The following is a 22,500-nucleotide window of genomic DNA, read 5'->3' on the forward strand; positions in this document are numbered from 1 at the left end:
AGTTTGTGACCTCTGAAAAAAAACAAATCAAGTCTTCTTCACTTTTTCTTAGCATTCCCATACAGACATCATTGTTATTAATCTACTTTCCCCCCTTTTCTAGTGAAGAAAATCTAAATACAGGACTGTTATTTTCAGCTCAGATAACGTTAGTGAACTACAATTTTGTAAAGGCTGTAGCACTAATGTACGAAGTGTTTCCGTGAGAGATGGCCAATCCCCTAACACGAGAATGGTTTCCATGTCCTCTCCTTAATGCCATGCAAATATCTGGAATAGCTTCCACTCATGGGGGCAGATGGCAATGTTCATAGTGAGGTTTTACATGGTAGGATGTGTGTGCACACAGATCTATATATAGAAGAGGCTGCAGTGGTAGATAGGAACATATATTTCTCTCTTTGCCTTTATTTTTATGTATAGTTATATTTTTTAAAGATAAAGAAATATTCAGAATGATCACTCTGTATTTTTTGTTGAATACTTTGGGATACCAGGCAGCTGGATGATGTACCTTGTCCATTTCTTTTATTTGCTTCGATCAGTAATATTCAAATCCAAATTACCCTCCTGAAAAACTCCCTTTATAACAGTAAAAAACTGACTAGCATATATTTTATTGTAGATTCAAGAATTCTTACAGAAACATACTGTAATCTGAGTGATTATAGTGGGGTGAGACCATGAACACATTTGAAGGTCATTTAAAGTATATTAAATTGATTCTAAGTGAATATCAAATCTATGTAGTTGCATATGACCAAAATAATTATCTTTCAATCTCATTATAGGACAGGTCCAAGAGATTAAGGAGAATCCAAGTGACATCATTCTAAGTGACAGCAATCGTGAAGCTTTCATCCTGTCTGAAGACAAGAAACCCAAGAGGCCCAGTCCAGCCCAAGATTGTAATCAGGCAACGGCTACAGCTAACCCACATCTCGTAACAACAACATGGCAGAATCATGGACGCCTATGAGTGTCACTCAGCCTGAGTCGAGGACCACGGACACCAAGGCTCGGCCTCCGCAAGAGCTCAGCGACCCCTGCCCTTTCACCTCTGACATCATCCGGCTGCAGCGAAAGGAAGTGGAGCTCTTGCAGAAAGTGGTGGAAGAGGAGGTGGAGGCAGATCTTCAGAACAGCTGTATGAGTGATAAGGAGCTACCTGAGACGAGGGCAGAGTGCTACGCGCGTGTTTCACCTGTTCTGTCCCTGGAGGAGTCGGACCTCGAGCCTCCAGAGGCAGTGGAGCTCCTCCTGTGTATGGAGGAGCCTGAAGTGGAGGACATGATGGAGTGGGTTCCACAGACAACCTTCACCCCTGCAACCCCTCTACCCGAGTCCCCTGACTTCTTCTCCATGACAGAAATTGGCATGGATGCATTACATCGCCTTCCGTACCCACAGGAACCTTCTCTATTCTCCAAGCCAGCATTATTCACAGAGCCAGTACCAGAGAGCTTTGCTAGCCCTAAATCAGAATGTGCTGATAAATCCAGTGCATGTGAAGAATCTTCAGCGTCACCAACTGAAGAAAACCCTCTAGCAGCCAAGCCTTCGCATATTGCCCCCACTGCCTGTGCAGAGCTACCTGTGGTGCTGATTGGTGGTGCTGCCCTAGTAGCTGCAGTGATAATAATGAAATATGTTTGGACGAGGAAGTAGAGTAAGAATAGCAAGTAGGAATTCCTGGAGAATGAGTTTCCCTGTACTATGCAGATTCGCGCAGTAACTTGCTTCTAAACAGACTGGTTACAGCCACATGGTAATCACTACATTTGAGGTGATGTTTAATGTACATTTCCATGTGTTGTATACATCAGTTATTAGCCAGCTAGCTAGTGAAGATATCTGAATTGTTCCTAGAGCAGCATTGTGCTCTCATTATTCAATAAAAAAGGACTTCAGTCCACTGTTCCCAACCAAAGTGATAGTATGTCTTAGAAAATAATAGTTACCAAGTCCTGGTAATTGATTGTTATTTGCCAGCCAGTAATTTTGAGGAGGGCAATATTAATTATTATTATTATTAATATCATATAGCAGTCAAGCAGTAGCAACATTATAGATCTAAAACCTCGTAGTGTAAACCTAACAGCACAATGTTATGACACATTACTATACTTGCTTGCACATGCACACAGACCACCCCCCCACCCACACACACACACACACACACACACACACACACACACACACACACACACACACACACACACACAGTAGGTGTTTTGCACAGGTGTAAAAATCACAATTGACAAAATATGGCACATTTTATATACTAGTTTTGCAATGCACTCAGTAGTATCGCATATACACCATGGCTAATCTATAGGGTATAAACTACTACAAATGCCACAAATAGCTAATTACTACTATGTATTCTGAGGCATATTACCATGCATATTACTATGTATTTTGAGGCAGATTATTTTCAGATTATCATAAGATCTTGTAGCCTAAGAATCTAAACACCACTATGTCATGTCTGCAAGATGTAATCTTTTTAAAAGATTAAATATAATTAAATATAAGGATATTTAGGGATTTAGGCTAATCCGTTTTGTTTATTGGTGTCATGGGGGTTGTGAGTATGTGTGTGTGTGTGTGTGTGTGTGTGTGTGTGTGTGTGTGTGTGTGTGTGTGTGTGTGTGTGTGTGTGTGTGTGTTCGTGCTTGGGGATAAAGTTTGATTTATCAACTGAATGTTTAAAACCTATGTAGACATTACAAAAACCTAAAAAGAGAATGACCTAGTCTTACTGTGTCAAGTCATGCATAGGCATAAGTCATACAACATCATTATTGTTTTAATATTATATTAATTTAATATTATATTAATATTATATTATTATTATTATTAGTAGTAGTAGTATTATTAATGTTATTATTATTATTATTATTATTATTATTATTATTATTATTATTATTATTATTAATAGTAATAATAATAATATAATAATAATACATTATCGTTGTTTTTGCTCGCAAACGGTAGGTGGCGATGTTGGCGTGAGGTTTGCAATTTTGCCATTCACTTCAGGGAAAGAAGAACTTCCGGAATTTCAGCGTCAGTCACGATAAGGAATGTATTACTCACAACGTGAAAAATGACAAAGTCAAAGAATACGAAGAAGGAGAAGATAAGTGTTGCAAATGAGGCAAGTAGAATAACCTTCGTTTGCTATTAATCCCACACTGGTGTGACCGGGCTGCACTAACACAGCGTACATACCCCGTGTAGGTTAGGTGCCACTTCAGGTCTGTTCCCGTAAGAACAGAAGAGGGAGAAGAGAAGCGGGCAGTGTAGGCGTCACCGTACAATAAGCACCTCGGTCTAATGATAATGTGCGTATTATAATAAGCATTAACATGTATCGGCAGTTTTAAAGATTGTCATGTTTAAACAAAGTCACTGGAGGTTAGAGTCAGTGTATAAAAAGTTCGATATTCTCGCTGATGTTTTAGAAAGTTTTATATGGTGTTTACTGGGGGAAATAAATCTGATGTTGATATTGGTGCTTCTTTGTTTTCAATACATTTGAATCAAATATGTAAACAATGCCGCTTACTGTAACGCCAGTGTAACGTTTCCTGGTAGTAATATTTCTGCTGAAGGGCTGACGTGGGCAATCACATTTCGTCCATCCCAATCCAGCACATTTATAGTTGCAAGCATGCGAGAAAGCAGAAATATGTTGGCCGTTCTCACTATGAATGGTCAATCCCTTCATTACTGGATTCATAACAAGAATGTCGTTTGCTCCAGATTGACCGTGTGGAGGAGCGACTCGTACAATGTCGGGGTAGTCTGGACAGGACGGAGTTCAGACTTCGTCGGGAGGAACTTTCTGACGAGGACAGGTGAGAACGAACGCTGGAAGGATTGATACTCTCAGTGGTAAATATAGCTATCGTAAACTAAAGATGAACTAATGTTTCATCCGCATGTCGACAGGCAAGCCCTTGAAGACGAACTGACGATAACTACTGAGAGGATAAAGAAATACGGTAAGGTCATGAAGTTTAGTCTCCATGAAAAGATTTCACATTGGTCCCCAATGGATAAATAGGAACATTATGCAGAACAGGCGTTCAATGTGTATCTTGCTGTATCTTTCAGAAAAGGATCTTGCTGTGCTACGACGAGAGAACAGGAAAAACATGATGCTGTCAATGGCGTTGTTGACTCTCAGTGCTCTTGTCTATTACGCCTTGGTCTACTGAGGACGCCGAATCATACTGCCATGCTCACCCTTGTGAACCTGAGAGACATTCCCTCCGTTTGAAGATTTGGCAAGCGATGGCTAACAGTGTCTTTTTTATTTTTACTTCAAAAGACGGTTGTGTACTGTTTATATTTTTAAAGTTTACCAATGTGCATGTACAAAAATGTTAACATGTACAAATGTCATGTGTAGCTGACTTATACTGTGCAGTACTTGCCAAAACAGGCTCTAACCTTACATGTGTGTTTTTTGTACATTCGCTAAAGGTTCATATTCTGATGGCTTTTATAGCATTCAGTTGTATCTTTGTTGTTTCTGTCCAGGGTCCCTTTGGTATTACCTCTCTTCAGTAATATACACAGTGTTGGCCTGCGTTTCTGTCAGGACTAGGGGTGTGTTTCCTGTTAAATTAGGGGTTTTTAGGTGGAGTGGGACATCTGGATTGTATGAAAATTAGCAACACAGTTGCTTTTCTTTCGATGCTTGAAATCAGGGTGGGGGCTGATCCCACTACTGTCCATAGCACCTTAAGCCAAATATGCAAATGAGTGGCCAAATGTCTGCTGTTGCAATTTTTTAACAGCCTTGTCTAAGATACAGCATTGAATATGGATCAGCCTAGATCAGTTTAATAAAATCAGTGTCTGTACCAATGATGAGATGTTGGACCGAATGGGTGTCTCACTGTATGTTTGAGTTTTGCAATGAAACACACACATCCTATTGAGTTCATGGCTGCTCCGGAGATGAGCTTGTTATTGTTCAATTAAAATGTTGCAATGGAATCAATGAGTCTTCTTACTACGGGCTTTCTCAGGTAACTGTTTATTGCATTTCGACTGGACCCACATGCATGGAGGATGGGCAAGGTTAGTGGGGATTATTCCATCCAAAAAATAAAAATTTATTTAAAAAAAGGAATGAAAACTGACCAGCAACAGCCACACTTCACATAACATTGTTCCAGAAGTCTTTCTAACAATTTCATTATTTTTCACATTTTCTTTTGTATGGTTAACGGCAATGATTTAAAACATCAAAAAGCTAGTTTATACTTGATGAGTCCTTACAAAGACTGAATGTGACAGACACCAGGAGCTTTTATCAACGCAGGTTGTGTGCTGTTGTGCACGACCACTGTTCACCACAAGGTATTACACTAAGTTAGACTGCATTCAGGATAGAGGAATACAAGTTTTTTACAAATTGAAATATCTCATACCAAGATCTTGAATACATACATACTTTAAACAACTAAAATATATCCAACCTTTTTTTATTTCAAAATAAAGGCTAAAGGGAAAATATTCTAAATTCATTAATTTTTTCCCCAATATGCAGAGGAAGAAATCCAGGAGAGGAATTCATGAGTAAAAACAAATCATTCCAAAGAAGTGATGCTACATGAACTTTTAATCCATCTGCCAGTGTCATGCTCATTCATCTGTTCCCATAAGCTGTATGGCTGAGATAACTAATACTCCAGTGACAGCGTATGAACTGAGCATGCCCAGGGTTGGCCAGTGATATTTACCACACTGAAACGTTTTATTTCCACATAAAACACACATCTTGTTTGGATTTCCCACAGAAAAGCAAGCTAGTAAAAATAAAGTTAACATATCCACCAGTGCTGATGTACAAAGATGCATCCATCAATACTTTCTACGGTTTGTCTTTTTTAGATATAGCTTTGAAATGAAGGATAACATTAAAGTACGCACACACACACACACACACACACACACACACACACACACACACATACACACGTGTACAGGATCACTTTCACAGGCTGTGGTACAACGTTAGACAGATAGAGGGAGAGGGAGGGAGGACAGGATACCCTGAAGCTACTGATCGGAAGAGAGAAATACACACATCCATTTCTCCAGGGTCACAATCACTAGGATAACAGACAGAGACAAAAAAAATTCTTTTAGTGCTTTTTTATCATCATACTTCATAGACAGTTTCCAAATATTATTCAGATGAATAAGGAAAGTGTGGTTGGTATCAGATACATTAATTTTAAGCTGCATGGATCTACCTGTTGGTGATCTATAGGAAATCTTTGATGTTCAGGTCGGCTAGGGGGTCTTTAGCAGGAGGTGGCTTTCTGGGGCTCTGGGCCATGCCAGAAGACATCTGCAGAGGAACAAAACAATCTCATACACATGCTCAGAAAGCTCTTTCATGTGTCACCATGTTCACACATATAACATGCACGATATCCAGGGTAAATTCTAAAGTGGTTTAACACGTGTGTTACCGGTGCTCCGGGCCCTCCTGCAGGTGGGAACTGTGGTCTCATCATGGGCTGCTGGGGGAACGTCATGGGTGAGCCAGGCATGGGTGCGGCGCCTGGCGCGGGAGGCTGCGCGTGACAAAGAAAGCGCGTGAGACCTGCACATATGCGTCCACACGCAGGCACACGTGAAGACGCAGACCGCATTCTTACCATGCCAAATGGCTGCTGGGACCCCATGAAAGGAGAGACCCCGGAGGGAGCAAGCTACAGGGAGGGTGGCGTTGTGAGGGGAGGGAGGACGCAATTAACACAAAACAGACTGGACAACAACACTGTCTTCTTTAGTGCACATGCACACACACACATACACACACACACACACACACACACACACACACAGGGAGGAGGAACAGGAAATCTCTATGTACTGTAGCTGTGGATATTCACGCCAAGAGAGCCAACGAACACTTATAGCCATTTGATAGGCATGTATGCTAATTGTCAAGCGTTTCAGGGCATGCATGTTCGAGTAGCAGTAGCCGACTGGAAGAGAAGCAGGAGCCTGCAAGCCAAATCATCTGGTCTGCGTGGAACATCCAGCATGATATTATTTTTTTTATTGGGGGGGGCTTTATTTTGGTCACAGGTGTGGTTACTGCATGTGACTACTGCAGCAGTTCTCAGTTACAGTCCTGGGCACAGCATGCCCTTGACACTCTGGTGGGGTTTTCTTTCATAGTCCAACGCACCTGATTGGATTAATTAGATGGTCACCAAGCCAATCAAAGCACCTGATTGGACTCCTCATATAATCATTAAGCCATTCAGGTATGTTAGAGATGATACACCACTAAATCAGATTCAGAGAAAAGTGGCTACAGGCCTGTAAAATGAGAATGACAGGAAGGCTTTAAAGTGCAGTAAAAGCTTTGGAGCTCCTTTACATACAGAAGCAGTATGAAAGCCAAATGGTCCGAAAGCCCTGAGCTCTTCTGTGTGGGCTACAGTATTATTTAGGTCATCCACCCTGAATATTCATTAGGATATGCAAATCACAAACCAGTCTTACTCTCAGTATATATTATTTGAACTGTGAGCTTTTTCCAAGTGGAACATAGATGGAACAGTATATGTACATACTGTTTATTACATGCATTTTTTGGATACATGAGGTATAAAATATGTTTTATTTGCTTTTAATTGTTTTACTATATACTGTATTATTATTTATTATTGTTATTTTTGCATTTCACACTTTTTAAATTTATTTTTCCAAGGGTACCAAATGTTCTCCCACATTAAACATGCACGATTGTAACTAGTTGTGGGCTTTCTGCAGTCTGGCACGCCTGCGCTCAGCTTGGAGGAGGAGCTGGGAGGATTGGGGGGCACGTGATTGGCTCTTCATGCCATGCCACTCGAGGCCATGCTGTTCCACGCTCCACGCCATGCTTCAGTACTATGGGACAACACAACATTTACCATGGGCATGCCCCAGCTAGGGGCTGCTACCTGAGGCTGCCAGTTAGCTCCTCCTGCTGTCTCTCCCCTGAGAGAGAGAGAGAGACAGAGAGAGAGAGAGAAATACATAAGTGATTGTTAAAGAACAAGAAAGTGAATACAAAAGTCATAAAAAGAGATGAAGGGAAAGACTCTTACGGCTTCTGACTCCCCATTCCAAGATCTGAAAGAGAGGCATGTAAACAGATTCAACACTGCACATTTCTCCTTTACAAAGTACATGAAACTAACTATGTTAGAGAATCTTAACGTGTTTTATTCAAAGTATCATGCATATTTTGTCATTCTGGTGGAAAGTGTGATTTGAAGAAACTACAGTTTCATTACTGAACATAAATAGATTTATTTCTTGCTTTGAAGTTTTTATTTGTATCTTGTTGAACTTTTGCAATCTGTAGCACTGGTACCTCTGCTTCATAATGATTTCATTTACCTACCTAACGTTCACTGTCAGTATTCGTGTGTAATAGTGTTCATTGTCAGTCTTTGGTGCACTGCACTCAAACTCACTTGCGGCCAGGCTGGCCATGGTGGAGTCCAGCTCTCCTCCTCCCGTGGGCTTCACGGGGGAGGCAGCAGGAGCAGACATGGCTGGCAGGAGCATGTCTCCCAGACCCCCGAACGCTATTGGGGCGACGGGCAGCAGAGAGACAGACAGAAAGCGAGAGAGAGAGAGAGAGAGAGAGAGAGAGAGAGAGAGAGAGAGAGAGAGAGAGAGAGAGAGTGAGAAAAAGATTCTTGCTCACATCCAGATGACAAGGTCCAGACAGACAAGGCACTGGACAGCAGGCTTCTAAGACTGATCAACATCTGTAATGCTACGAGAGATTGTACAGGTCACACTTACAGGATGCAACAGAGAACAGAACCGGGACAGAACAGAACCTGGACAGCACAGGACCACAATACTCATTACACACAACACCATGTCAGTGCTAAAGAACAAGCTACACTAGTAAAGCGTGTTAATGAGATTTAGTTTGCTCTAAATAGCCAGTTTTTGTGCTTTACTACTTTTAGTAGTACTACTATTACTACCACTACTTGTTTTTGTATTATAAAGTTACATTATTTTATACTGCACTCTACTTCTATTGTCCTGTAGTTTCTATTCTTCTATGGTATCATAAAATATGCAACCTTCTTCCTCCAATAATTAAAAGCTTATCTGCTTCTAACGTCTTCCTTACCCAATGTCCATCCATCCATTCATCCATCCATCCATCCATCCATCCATCCACCATGGCAGCCCTTTAGCCATAGTTATGTTTGATGTGTTTCGCTACAATCTGATCTGGCACCCAGGCTAGCCCCTCCCCCTCAGAGTTAGCATGTGTGATCTGGGGCTGCATGTTCTACTGCAACGATGCACTGTGGGATAGCAGCCTGCGTATGGAGCATTGTAGGGAAACTCACCGTGGTGCAGCAGGAAGCAAGCAATGACCCAGACCAAGAGCAGAGGGAGGGGCAAAGAGAGGGAGGGGGCGGAGAGAGGGAGGGGCAAAGAAAGGGAGGGGGCGGAGAGAAACCATGACAAGAGTGAAGGAGGATGAATGGCTAAAACGGGCAGAATGGGCGTGACGCGGGTGCAGAGGAAACGCAGCAAGAGAAACGAAATATGAGAAGGATGAGGAAGAGGCGGCATAAAGCCACGCAGAGGCACACAGCGTTAGTCCAAGAAAGGCGGACATTCAGGACCCGGGTGGGCGGGGCCTTGTGGGCGGAGCCGGGTGGGCGGGGCAGTAGGCCCTGGTCTGCTCCACGACTCGAGCACCCACATGCACATGAGGCAGCAGCTCAAACACCATGCTCGCTCTGGCAAAACCTAGCTCTCCACAGACACGCGCGAGGTGTCAGATGATGCCATGTAGACAGGGCATACGTCGTTATCGGTCGCACGCCCAGATAATGAGACACACGTATGCAGGTATCCAATGAACAGAACTTCGTCTGAACGTCAGTCATGCCGTTGACTATTAACCCTGTGAGACACTTGTTTTGCTCTGCTCTCTACAAGAATACACTTCACAGATGAAAACCAGGCCTGCATCAATTTGAAACAATACTGTATTATAATATTGCTACATATAAGCATTACTATATGTCTTATCCATACAAACGTTTGGATAAATTCCAGATGTGATGTGGTGAAAGGCGAAATTTTGATCAAGATTGCTTATGTTTATTGGGTGGTGCGAATGCTGTGGTTCACACCCACAACTACAGTTCTGTTTATTACAGGCATTCGCAGGAGCGCCCAAGAGCAGTACTGCAGTAACAATCATCACTGGAATGGTAGTGGTGCAAGAGCGGCGGGAATGTGTGTGTGTGTGCGGGTGTGTGTATGACAGAGGCCTGTGTACCTCCCATCAGGTCTCCTCCCGCAGACGGCACTGGCACAGTAGTTGCAGGGGCAGCTGGGGCCGCCGAGGTCACCGGGGCCTCTGTTGCTGCAGCCTGGTTGTTGGCAACGCCCGCTGACTCTGGAGGCGGAGATCCAGGCATAGGCGGGGTCAGACGGAGCGTTTCCGCACAGCGTGAGGGGTAAAAACAGATAAGAATGAGCCATCATCAGCCACCCTGGGGAGAAGGCATCGATCACACAGAGACAGGATAGAAAACCACACACACACACACACACACACAGACACACACACACAGGCCTCCACAAACAGGCCTCCAAAGACAGTTCGTGGTTAACAAAAGCACATTGAAATCCCCTAAATAACTGTCACTCCAATGAAAACCACAGCAGTCGTAAAGCAGCTAACCACCACCCCCGGCACTCGGTACGCACCCACGGCCGGGTCCGCGGCCGGCCCACTGTCTGACCGGCTCAAGGGGGCTGAGAGGGATGCTGGAGGGGGGCAGAACACATCTGCAGGAGCATGGAAGAGAGCACTTAACTCACACCAACCACAGGGATGACCGGCTACATCACGAGAAATGACACGGTATGTGGACGATCTAATGGAAGCAGCTGTACACATTGTACAGGGAGAAGAACAGGACAGATGCAGGGGGATGGAGAGAGAGGTGAGTGGGTTATGGAGTAGGAGAACCAGGTAGGAGAGAACCAGGTGTGTGTGTGTGTGTGTGTATGTGTGTGTGGAGAGGGTGAAGCGCCTTCATGCCACCCCAGGGGAGGAGCAAAATTAACGCACCTTCAGTAGCCAAGGACAAAATGTGTGTGTGTGTGTGTGTGGGGGGGGGGGGGGGGGGGGGGGGGGGGGGGGAGAGAGAGAGAGAAGGGAGGGAGGAGTACCTGACAGAAACGCGTCTAGACTGGGAGCCTCCGACTTGTGGACAGTAGGTTCAGGCGTGGGCTCAAGAAAGTCTGGAGATCAGGACAGGGACCCACACACAGCATACATGCAATCAGCCCAAACCACCAAAACGACAACAAAACCAACACAAACTAATATAGGAAGAAGCCATCACATCCACAAAGAAATGCAGAACAAAAGTACACAAGGTAAATGTGGGCTGTCTAACTCGCACACACCACCTCAACACACAGAACTGCAGGACCTAAGTAGAAACGATTCATGTGTAAAAATAAACTGTCAAGAAGAAAGCTTTTTTTGTCTTGAAATGTCATATGCATGCCGTCATGACTGTAATTTGATTTATTACAGGATTAGTCCAATGGTGTCAGTAACGTTGCCTTAAATTTAAGGTTTCTGGGTTTGGAATTCTCGGACAGTGCTTGAGGTTTCACTGAGGTCCTTTAACACAGAGGCACACAGCAAGCATTTACCACCAAAGAAATCTATCGTCGGTGCCGCTGAGGCAACAGTGGGTGAGGGGGGCACAGGGGGGGCAGAGATGGTGTTGCTTGTGTCAAGGGCACTCTGAACAGCAGGGGGCACCAGCGGGCTGAAGCCCGAAGCCGTGTCCTCCACCGGCTGCATGGAGAAGAGGTCGAGTTCCGGGCTGACGGGTGACTGTCCATCAGTTGGGGCAAAAGGGTCTTACCAAGGGGAAGGAGCATGAGAACAGAGAATGGCATAGTAACAGAGATGATGACAACCTAATGACACTGATGACAACAGTACAGTAACAGAGATGATGACAACCCAGTGACAATAATGACAACAGCATAGTAACAGAGATGATGACAACCTCGTGACACTGATGACAACAGCTCAGGATTACAAGAGCACCCGCGTATGGCCGCCATGGCCACAGACTCAGATGTGAGGAGACCACGTGGCGGTAGGGAAGAACACACGTTTGTTCATTTATACATGTCAAGTTAGCACTGCTGAGGGCTGGAAGCGGGATAATCAGGAAAGGGAAGAACAGGTCAGAAAAGAGGAGGAATGATTGGACAAGAAACTGAACCATGACACCTCACCCAGAACCAACTCCATGATCCTAATCAGTCTGGCTTCAAACGGGCACACTCAACAATGCAAACAAACAACACACTCTGCAGCCTTTGATACGGTCAACCACAACATCCTCCTCTCTGTTCTTTCTAGCCTTGGTGTGACTGGCTCTGCTTGGAAATGGTTCCAGTCATATCTTGAAGACCGTTCCTACCAGGTAACATGGAGAGGATCTACATCCAATCCATGTAAACTTTCCACTGGAGTCCCCCAAGGCTCAGTCCTAGGCCCTCTTCTCTTCTCTTTATATACTCGTTCCCTTGGTGACATTATTTTGTCTCATGGTTCTCTTATCATTGCTATGCTGATGACACTCAACTAATTCTTTCCTTCCCTCATTCTGACACCCAGGTTTCTGGGCGTATCTCGGCATGCTTGACAGATATTGCTTCATGGATGACTGCTCACCACTTGAAGCTCAACCCTAGCAAAACTGAGCTTCTGTAAATTCCAGGAACCCCAAACCCACACAACGACCTCACAGTTTCCTTTGAGAACACCTTGTTAACACCATCAGAAATTGCACGAAGCCTGGGTGTAATGTTGGACAACGAGTTGTCCTTCTCAACACATGTTTCAAAACTGACCAGATCCTGCAGATTTCTCCTCTGCAACATATGGAGAATAGGACCCTTCCTTTCACAGGAAGCTACTCAAGTACTTGTGCAGTCTCTAGTAATATCTAAGCTGGACTACTGCAGTTCCCTACTTTACTTGCAGGTCTTCCTCTACGGGTCATCAGACCTCTACAACTAATTCAGAATGCTGCAGCATGACTGGTCTTCAATCTCCCCAAGTTCTCACATGTGATTCCTCTGCTTCGCTCTCTTCACTGGCTTCCAGTAGTGGCACACATCAGATATAAAACCTTGATGCTTGCTTACAAAGCCAAAAATTTACTGGCCCCTCCCTACATGATGTCCATGGTCAAAAGCCGATCCGTACAGCGAACACTTAAAACCTCAAGCTTGGCTCTACTCGAAACTCCATGTTTAAAGTCTCATGGAAGATAAAGCTCCAGACTATTCTCCGTCCTGGCTCCAAGATGGTAGAATGATCTTCCATTAGCTGCTAGGACTGCAGAGACTATTGCTATCTTCAAGCGTAGACTGAAGACCCACCTGTTTGTTGAGTACTTACCAGAGCACTAACTCGGCTGAAACCACTTGCTGTTGTTCTTAAATTGTATGTCTGTCTATGATTAATTGTGCTTCTTGGCAAATGTCTAACTTGCAAAACACTAGGTAATGACATTGACTCCTGTAGTTTACATTTACATTTACATTTACGGCATTTAGCAGACGCTCTTATCCAGAGCGATAGTTTAGTAGTAGTCTGACTCAATGGTATCTTGAATTCTGGCCTATCTGTACTATTACCTATGAATTCTGTGATCAGATGCAAAGCACTTTTGTAAGTCGCTCTGGATAAGAGCGTCTGCTAAATGCCATAAATGTAAATGTAAAATGACGCCCACTGAGTCCTAAATGAAAAAAGACTTAAACCGGCAATCTTTCAAAAGGGAGGACAATATTTGTTGTTAGAATCTTCCCAGTGTAAATAGTGCTGGTGTGTGTGTGTGTGTGTGTGTGTGTGTGTGTGTGTGTGTGTGTGTGTGTGTGTGCACGTGAATGTGCATGAGTGTATGTGTGCGTGTCTGGGCTATTGTGTGACAGTTGGTCATGTTGGACAGTTGGCCCCACACTGAGTGCAACTTGTGACGTTCATAAGACATTGCCATGACAACACAGAAGAGCAATCACCATAGCAACACCCATCCCAGTTCAGAGAGAGGACAGTAGTAGCTGAAAACACCGTGTCACTAGAGCCACGAGTAAAGGCCATGTGGTATGTTGAAGACGCTTCAGACACCTGCCTCTGGCTGACAGTGAAACACTTCCCAACACATACAAATACAGACATGCCAGTAGAGATGTCTCTCTGTCCAGCACACACACATACACACAGATGCACACACACCCTAACACACACACATACAGACGCAAACACACCCTCACACACACATTCACACACACACACACACACACACACACACACATACACACAGACGCACACACGCCCTCACACACAGATGCAAAGACACCCTTACACACACTCTCACACACACACACACACACACACACACACACACACACACACACACACACACACACACACACATACACACACGCAGACCCGCACACACACACACACGCCCACCTTCTGAAGGGGCAGTGTCTCCGGCCACACTCTCCGCTGCTGCAGTGCTAGGCTCGGCTGCTGGAGGCCCAAACATGTCTGACAGCCCAACAAGCCCAGGAGGGAGAGAGGGAAAGAGAGAGAGAGTGAGAGAGAGAGAGAGAGAGAGAGAGAGAGAGAGAGAGAGAGAGAAAGAGAGTTCAGACAATGTTCAGACAATAAGAAAATATTACAAAGAAAAACCTATTATTCATTTGATATGAATATATGAAAATACATGAAAAATACCTAAATTCCACCAAGATAGCATATCAACATCCTGAAGTCGTTACTCTACTGTCTGAAGCTCTTTTATTAAACAGACTTTTAACAAAACATTATGAGATAATCAACCTGACACACATATTAATGCCCCTCACACAAGCTCTCCTGTCATCTTCACAGTGCTTGCTACCCTTGATCCACACCTCCCCCTCACTCGGAAGATAAGCAAGCCGTTTAAATGACAAAATATCTTGTGTTATCTGTTGTATAACTCGAGCAAGTTCTAGGGAGTCCAACAGTGAAAGAAGATAAGAGGCATAAGACAACAGAACAGGAGAAAATGAAAGCTGAAGGGATGTGGGAATGAGGGAAGCATCTATGTAGTCAGAATTGTGTTTAACTGAAGCAGTGTTCTTAAGAGGAAGTGTCTATCTAGTCAGGATCGTGTTTAACTGAAGCAGTGCTCTTAAGAGGAAGTGTCTATCTAGTCAGGATCGTGTTTAACTGAAGCAGTGTTCTTAAGAGGAAGTGTCTGTCTAGTCAGGATCGTGTTTAACTGAAGCAGTGCTCTTAAAGGAAGTGTCTATCTAGTCAGGATCGTGTTTAACTGAAGCAGTGCTCTTAAGAGGAAGTGTCTATCTAGTCAGGATCGTGTTTAACTGAAGCAGTGCTCTTAAGAGGAAGTGTCTATCTAGTCAGGATCGTGTTTAACTGAAGCAGTGCTCTTAAGAGGAAGTGTCTATCTAGTCAGGATCGTGTTTAACTGAAGCAGTGTTCTTAAGAGGAAGTGTCTATCTAGTCAGGATCGTGTTTAACTGAAGCAGTGTTCTTAAGAGGAAGTATCTATCTAGTCAGGATCGTGTTTAACTGAAGTAGTGCTCTTAAGAGGAAGTGTTCACAAATGGTCTTGATTCGCATTTCACATATATATTCCTATCCCAAGCATGTGTGCTGGCAGAACTGGGATTTGCCTGTAGATAATTTTTTTGGATCTGAACTAGGGCAAGTTTAAGCCATAGTTTCCTGGCTAAAGGAATCACCGGAGGTTAGGTCTTAAAGGGATGGTTAGGGTTAGGGGTTAAAGGTTGGGGTTCAAAGAGATGGTTAGAGTTAAGGGATAAAGGGATGGTTACAGTTAGGGGCTAAAGGGATTGTTATGGTCAGGAATTAAAGGCATCGTTATGGTTAGGGGTTAAAGGTTAGGGGTTTCGGGGATGATCAGGGTTAGGGGTTAAAGGATAATTAGTGTTAGGGGTTAAAGGGATGGTATATTTAGGGGTTAAAGGGTGAATATGGTTAGAGTTAAAGGGTGATTATGGTTAGGGGTTAAAGGGTGATTAGTGTTAGGGGTTAAAGGGATGGTTACGGTTAGGGGCTAAAGGGATGGTTATGGTTAGGGGTTAAAGGTTTGGTTATAATTAGGGGTTAAAGGTTAGGGGTTAAAGGGATGGTTATGGTTAGGGGCTAAAGGGATGGTTTATGGTTAAGGGTTAAAGGTTAGGGGTTAAAGGGATGTTTATGATTAGGGGTTAAAGGGATGGTTATGGTTAGGGGTTAAAGGGTGATTAGGGTTAGGGGTTAAAGGGATGGTTATGGTTAGGGGTTAAAGGGTGATTAGGGTTAGGGGCTAAAGGGATGGGTATGGTTAAGGGTTAAAGGTTAGGGGTTAAAGGGATGTTTATGATTAGGGGTTAAAGGTTAGGGGTTAAAGGGATGGTTATGGTTAGGGGTTAAAGGTTAGGGGTTAAAGGGATGGTTATGGTTAGGGGTTAAAGGGTGATTAGGGTTAGGGGTTAAAGGGATGGTTATGGTTAGGGGTTAAAGGGTGATTAGGGTTAGGGGCTAAAGGGATGGTTATGGTTAAGGGTTAAAGGTTAGGGGTTAAAGGGATGTTTATGATTAGGGGTTAAAGGGATGGTTATGGTTAGGGGTTAAAGGGATGGTTATGGTTAGGGGTTAAAGGGTGATTGGGGTTAGGGGTTAAAGGGATGGCTGCCTCACCAGTTGTGGCGCTAGCAGTGGCTGTCGCAGGAGAGGCAGAGTCTACAGCAGACGAGGAGTCGGGAAGGAGAGTCTCCGTAGTGAGGGAACCGAATTCTACAAAGCCAGGGCGCACCCAGCAAGATAACGCACGCGGCACACACACACAAACGCAGGACAAAGTACAGGAGCACATTTAAGAGACAGAGAGAAAAACACAGATCTGAGTCTGGGAGGAAACATGGAGTGAGAGGAGAGTAGAAAACCACTCCATTGCTCCATTAACACTGATGCTCAGCACCGGGTCCAGGAACCTATTTAATCCTTGGCATCATTACCGCACACAAATAATTCTAAACACTTTCATATAAACATCTAAACATCTGGGATGTATCAGTGTTCCTATATGGAGGGACAAAGCTCCCCTAGCTATTCTGGATTAAACACTTACCCGATCCCAGGAGATCTGGAGGGCACAGCGCATAGGAAACACAGGAGAAAGGGTTATGGTTAGTAAGTCAGGTCGCTCTTTAGCAGATGGTAGCGTGTCATGCAAGCTTTCCGTGTGCAGTTTATAATGCTGTCATAAAGCCTTTAGGAAGTGTGCATGAGCTCTTTACCTCCCCAGGATGTAGGAGCGGCTGAAGCGCCCCCTGCTGAGGGCCCTGAGGAGGACAGGGGGTCCAAGTCCAACAGGGAGCTAGAAAGAGGACAGAGAGAACGGTGTTGTTGCCCGACTGTGGTGCGTCACTGAGGCGGAGCCTCTGAGTAGGAGGCAAGCATTGGACCAAGGAGCTGTCACTCACTCTGTGGCAGGTTCGCCGGCAGCTTCGGGAGGCGGAGGCTCCAGGGTGGGCACCGACCCCCCTGACTTGGCGGGAGTGGAGGTTGGCGACACGTTGTTGGTGGGTGACCCCTGCGGCAGGGTCACGGAAACCACATGTGACCATGTGTGTATTTAGCGGCACGTGTACGTGCAAGAGTGTGGATACATGCATGCATGTGAAGGTGCGTGCAGTGAGGGGGGATAACTCACCTTTGTTGGAGATCTAACGGTAAAAGGAAGGATTAATGGTTGTTATTAAACAGTGGGTCTTGCAAACCAGATTCTGAATATAATTACAAATCAGTAAGTGCAAATGTTTACAGCACAGAATACAAGAATACTCACCCGTCTCTGAGAATCCAAACAACACACAGGAGGGAAAGAGGGAAGGTGTCATTGAGACATAAACGGTGTAAACCCAAACCACAAGTAAACAGTGGGTTACAGGCAGGCAGGCGTAATCCTGTACTTACCGTGTGTACATTTTTTAAATGTATTGATAACATTCTACCTTGGAAAAAATAATTGTGACAGATTATCTCTGAATCTTTTTTTATGAAAAAATGCGCTTGCGTTTTTAGCTGCGTCCAGCCTCGGGTTATAATACAAATCTATTTCAAAGCCGATGACTAGTGTTAACATTACTAAGCAAAAGAAAAAAACTTTCGCTTTTTTGAAAGCGGGGAAAACTGCAAGAGCAGCAGCATCACAGACTGCGTTGATATTAGTGTTAGAATGAACATTATGACAGAAACTAGCAGGTGGCCACATATTCATGATACTCCTGCAGTGTAGGAACAGGTTGGAACACTTCAGCTGAGTCTGTTGACCCATCAGGCAATAAACTGTTGGGGTTAGGGGTTTTCATATTGTTGTTACATCTTTAAGCTGCTAAATGAAATAATCTTTTATTGCACGTTTTTATCTGGACTATAACAAACTTTGTATATAATGTAGTATATTGTAGCCGTAGGTACAATCAGGTAGGTAATCAGCTTGATGGTGATGTTGTATCGGTAACGTACAAAAAAATCCTGAATTGATCTTCTGATCGCTGAGCAGTTCTATTTGTGTGCGGTGGAACGTAGACATTAAAAAGGGGGCGGATCTTGTGCGTACTTTTAAATATAATCCTGCTACTATAATCGTCACTGCGATGACATATAGCCTACTTGGGAACACAATTGTGAACTAGATCAAATGCGCATAGACCTCCATATGTCCAGCATTCTCACGACGGCTGAGGTCTCTTACCCTTTCTTTCCTTCCAGACTGTTCATGTGCGTCTCCAGAGATTCCAGAATACTGCTGGGGGCCTGAGTGGAACACGCACGCACCAACGCACAAATGATTTAGCGCGGTCACCTAAGTTTACACATCATCAAATGACAACAACACACATGAGTGGCGGCTGCAGCCTCAGAACACTTTGACTTTGCATTTACCTTGGCGCTTACCCCTCAATTTCCAAGCACTTATCACTGTGAAAACTACTTCAAATAACCTCAGCACACCACCACCACACAGCAGACCAAGTGCGCGCAGTGTCCCAGCGCGAGCGCCACACGTTAACCTGTCACTCCCTCCCGATCAGCCACAAATCAGAAATTAACAAGACAGCTAAATTGACCCGCGGCATCTTAGTTCTGCAATCACGCTGGAGACTGGCCAGATTTCCTGTCCCAATGTAAACATGAGCTACGTATGTTAAGCATGAATGGTCTGTAGTCTTGAGCTTCAACACGAATACTGTTGTATTTTAGCAACACGTGGCTGTTGATCAAGAGCTACAGGTTAAGTTGTGGACTGTGGAACTCTGCTGTGGTTACCGGATCCTCCTGGCATTGGATAAATGGGCAGTCCTCATTGGAAGGGTCTGCCACGTCGACCACCACCCCAGGGTGAAGACACTGAGGATGCCCAGTGCCAGGAGGAAGAGGATGGAGGATGAAGTCCCAGTGAGAACAAAAAGTACTTAAAAAGAACATGCATTGGGATTTTTACAAAATTCTCTACAGTAGCGTCAGAAAAAAATCTTAAAATGTACACTACATGTTGGAATGATGAAGCTCATGAATGTTGCGTTTTTGCAGGCTGTTGTAAAGATTACATGCTTTTTAGATACACCACGTGCAGACTATCAGCTATCATATCACAATACTGTTGAATACAGTCATAGCAGCACAGATTGTTACATTTGTCCTTAACTATGATTAAACTAAACAAAATAAATAAATATATAAATACTTATTCACCATGAGATTCATAACTAGATACTGAGAAATTAATTAGTTAAAACATTCTTAATTATGCTGCTTCTAAGAAAAGTTGTTTAGAACCACCTGTTTAAGTTGGGTTGAGCTGGGATGTTAAATGTGACAAAAATAATTAAAAAGAAAAATCAAATTTACCCAATAAAGTAAAATTTATCTTTCATAGAACTCATTTTCTTAATATGAGTAGCCAAAATGTGAACAAATTTACAAATTTGCAAATGCTTAAGTTCTTATATTAGAAACTTACGTATGATATGTCAGGGATGTCATTTTTGTCCACTCCAACTTGCTGAAAAAAACAATGTATAAAATAAAATGAGATATCACATGAATTCATAGACAAAACAAAAAATAAAAATGATCAAATAAAGTTTTATCATCTATTCTTTTCATACCTCTGCGATTTTCATGAACTCTGAAATCTTGGTCACTCGGGTCAGGAACTTCTTGTACATTTCAAGCGAATCTTTGCATTCTGACTTCTTCATTTTGAAATATTTCTCTGCACAAAACACAGCATTTCAGATTGAAGTATTTAATCCTGGCCACACTTTTACAAGCATAACTGTTCTCCGATTATCAAGTCCTCTCCCTAAAAGGCCTCTTGCCTAAAAGATTGATTACTCCATCGTTGTAGGAAGCGAAGAGTTTAATCAGATCCTTGAAGAGGAGCATGAATGCTGCATTAATGATCCCGTTGTTCAAATCTTTAGGATGAACCTGCAAGAAAAGATGGAACACAAAGGTGTCAGCCAATGATGTTACTGAGAACCTTATTGCCTTTAAACACAGGCCATTAAATGTCTTCAATGGCATGTCTTCCATGCAACCCACATTACAATTAACATAAATATAAACATAACAAAGTTACAGCTGATCTTCCTATGAGTCAGAGTCGGTTTGACTTTTTATGTCCTGTAAATGCAGTTACATGGACACAAAGAAGTTTCTACAGAGCACTTTTATCTTAAAACACGCCATGCTTGGCACTGAGATGACTGAAACCTATAAGGCCACAAAAGGGATCTTCAGACAAGCATCGGGGTTACTGAGGCACCAGGAACTCTTGGGAGATACACGTTTTGCACATTCCAGTAGTGAGGCCCATGGCAAAACTTTAGTTTTTCTAGTAATCTAGATGAATATGACTCCATGAATGATATTATCTAACACATATAATCAACCACATGTCATTGAAGATAAGTGATTTGGCTATGTGTCAAGTATCTATATCTATCTATTTATACATCTATGGGTCCTGGAATAACTTACATCAAACTCCAGCAGTGCATCCACTTGATTCTGCAGAGTAGGCATGGCCTTTAATAGTTTATCAGGAGCCATATTCCGCATCACACCATCAGCACTGAACACAAACACACACACACACACACACACACACACACACACACACACACACACACAGAGGAAGGGGCAAATTGGAGTTAAATGAGAAGTGTAATTTAAGTTAAGAAACACAGATGATCAATGAAACCTAAGACAGTATTGTGCATACCTTAATAAAATTGCTGTGGGTGTTGCATATACATAACATATGCACTATAATACCCTGCTGAGAGTGCCCGATAATCCTTTATAATAACATCCTATTCAAATGATCCCACAAGTGAAACAGTTATTTTGGTGCAGAATAAATTACTTTTACTCCAATTGACTGGCTGCTAAACACTCCAAAAAAAGCCCTAGTTCCCGGAGAGCATGCGAGAATCGATTGTCATACCCTTTCTTGACTCGGGTGAAGTCAAAGGCCATTGTTCGGTAAGCGTATGCTTTCTCGTTCAGATATCGTCCGTATCGTCTGATGAACGTGGACATATCGTAGCCTTGTTAGCCAAAACAAAGAAAGGATTAAAACAGAGCATCAAGCCAGGAGTTGCTGGTCTGCACAAGCGTGGCCTCTCTGAAGACAATATCACACACACAGACTCACCGTGGGTACCAGTTTTGTCAATGAAGTTGCTCAGGTTGAAGAGGGAGGTCCTTGAGGCCAGGTACTGTATAAACCTCTGGGCACATGAAAACAGGTGTGTGAGCATGACCGGGATCATCCTAACATTGATCACCTTTTATACGGTGAAGCATGTATGAACAATACTTCAGTGCTTCGGAAGGTGTGGCCTTTCATGACCACTGACCTCATTTCCATGGACACACATGTGGTGGGTGGTGACAAGAGCTTTGAAGACCACCACCCAGCTGGCATTGGTGGCCCGCTCGAACAATGTGTCGGCCAGCTGGGGAATGTTCACGTTTGTCTCGTTGGTGGCAGAGATCAGGTCTACGAAAACAAGCACAAGGCCAAGCCTGTATTTATTCAAGTCTAAATCATTTTTTTTTCTACATGAATGACGGAAGGTATGTCTAAATAAAGCCTATTATATCTTGTTAGTGTTAAAGGTTATACAAAATCAAAAAGAAACTAAAATAGCTGTTCAACACCAAAAAGGGGAAATGGCTGAAAAATGGTTTTTCAAAAGAAGCTTGTTAAAAGGCAAGTCCAAGTTGATCTCCAGTTGGTATAATCAATAAATATATTT

At 43.4% G+C, this 22,500-nt stretch overlaps 4 protein-coding genes across 5 annotated transcripts in view; 2 read left to right on the forward strand and 2 right to left on the reverse strand.

Annotated features, from left to right (window-relative positions):
* Positions 1-2,375, forward strand: part of LOC143513869 (uncharacterized) — a 3,600-nt gene extending 1,225 nt beyond the window's left edge. The window contains exon 2 of the mRNA XM_077004568.1: positions 792-2,375. Coding sequence (XP_076860683.1) covers positions 955-1,668 — 714 coding nt within the window. The 5' untranslated portion in view covers positions 792-954 and the 3' untranslated portion in view covers positions 1,669-2,375. The remainder of the gene's footprint in view (positions 1-791) is intronic.
* A 647-nt stretch (positions 2,376-3,022) lies between these two features.
* On the forward strand, positions 3,023-5,016 carry ccdc167 (coiled-coil domain containing 167). The gene is made up of 4 exons (XM_077006369.1): positions 3,023-3,163; positions 3,772-3,866; positions 3,961-4,013; positions 4,126-5,016. Exons 1-4 carry the CDS (start codon positions 3,113-3,115, stop codon positions 4,227-4,229), a joined length of 303 nt encoding a protein of 100 aa, XP_076862484.1. The 5' UTR covers positions 3,023-3,112; the 3' UTR covers positions 4,230-5,016.
* A 913-nt stretch (positions 5,017-5,929) lies between these two features.
* Positions 5,930-18,150, reverse strand: snap91b (synaptosome associated protein 91b). The gene is made up of 19 exons (XM_077004623.1): positions 18,140-18,150; positions 18,012-18,017; positions 17,877-17,889; positions 17,647-17,756; positions 17,461-17,540; positions 17,292-17,306; positions 16,862-16,957; positions 14,618-14,695; positions 11,764-11,976; positions 11,269-11,340; positions 10,801-10,881; positions 10,367-10,486; positions 8,514-8,627; positions 8,142-8,166; positions 7,965-8,031; positions 6,693-6,746; positions 6,504-6,608; positions 6,282-6,379; positions 5,930-6,137 (listed from the first exon to the last, which is right to left on the reverse strand). The coding sequence occupies exons 1-18, from the start codon at positions 18,148-18,150 to the stop codon at positions 6,293-6,295; spliced, it is 1,347 nt and encodes a 448-aa protein (XP_076860738.1). The 3' UTR covers positions 5,930-6,137; positions 6,282-6,292.
* Positions 17,647-22,500, reverse strand: part of LOC143514778 (clathrin coat assembly protein AP180) — a 12,395-nt gene continuing 7,541 nt past the window's right edge. Inside the window, exons 2-10 of one of the 2 annotated variants that reach the window (XM_077006368.1) lie at positions 22,099-22,241; positions 21,894-21,969; positions 21,684-21,786; positions 21,215-21,308; positions 20,551-20,662; positions 20,338-20,444; positions 20,190-20,231; positions 17,877-18,982; positions 17,647-17,756 (exon numbers count right to left, since the gene is read on the reverse strand). In XM_077006368.1, the coding sequence (XP_076862483.1) occupies positions 18,917-18,982; positions 20,190-20,231; positions 20,338-20,444; positions 20,551-20,662; positions 21,215-21,308; positions 21,684-21,786; positions 21,894-21,969; positions 22,099-22,241 (743 nt within the window). In that variant the 3' untranslated portion in view covers positions 17,647-17,756; positions 17,877-18,916. The other variant, XM_077006367.1, reaches the window with a different exon arrangement.

This window comes from Brachyhypopomus gauderio, chromosome 5 (genome assembly GCF_052324685.1).
Source record: "Brachyhypopomus gauderio isolate BG-103 chromosome 5, BGAUD_0.2, whole genome shotgun sequence".
NCBI classification, from domain to species: Eukaryota; Metazoa; Chordata; class Actinopteri; order Gymnotiformes; family Hypopomidae; genus Brachyhypopomus; species Brachyhypopomus gauderio.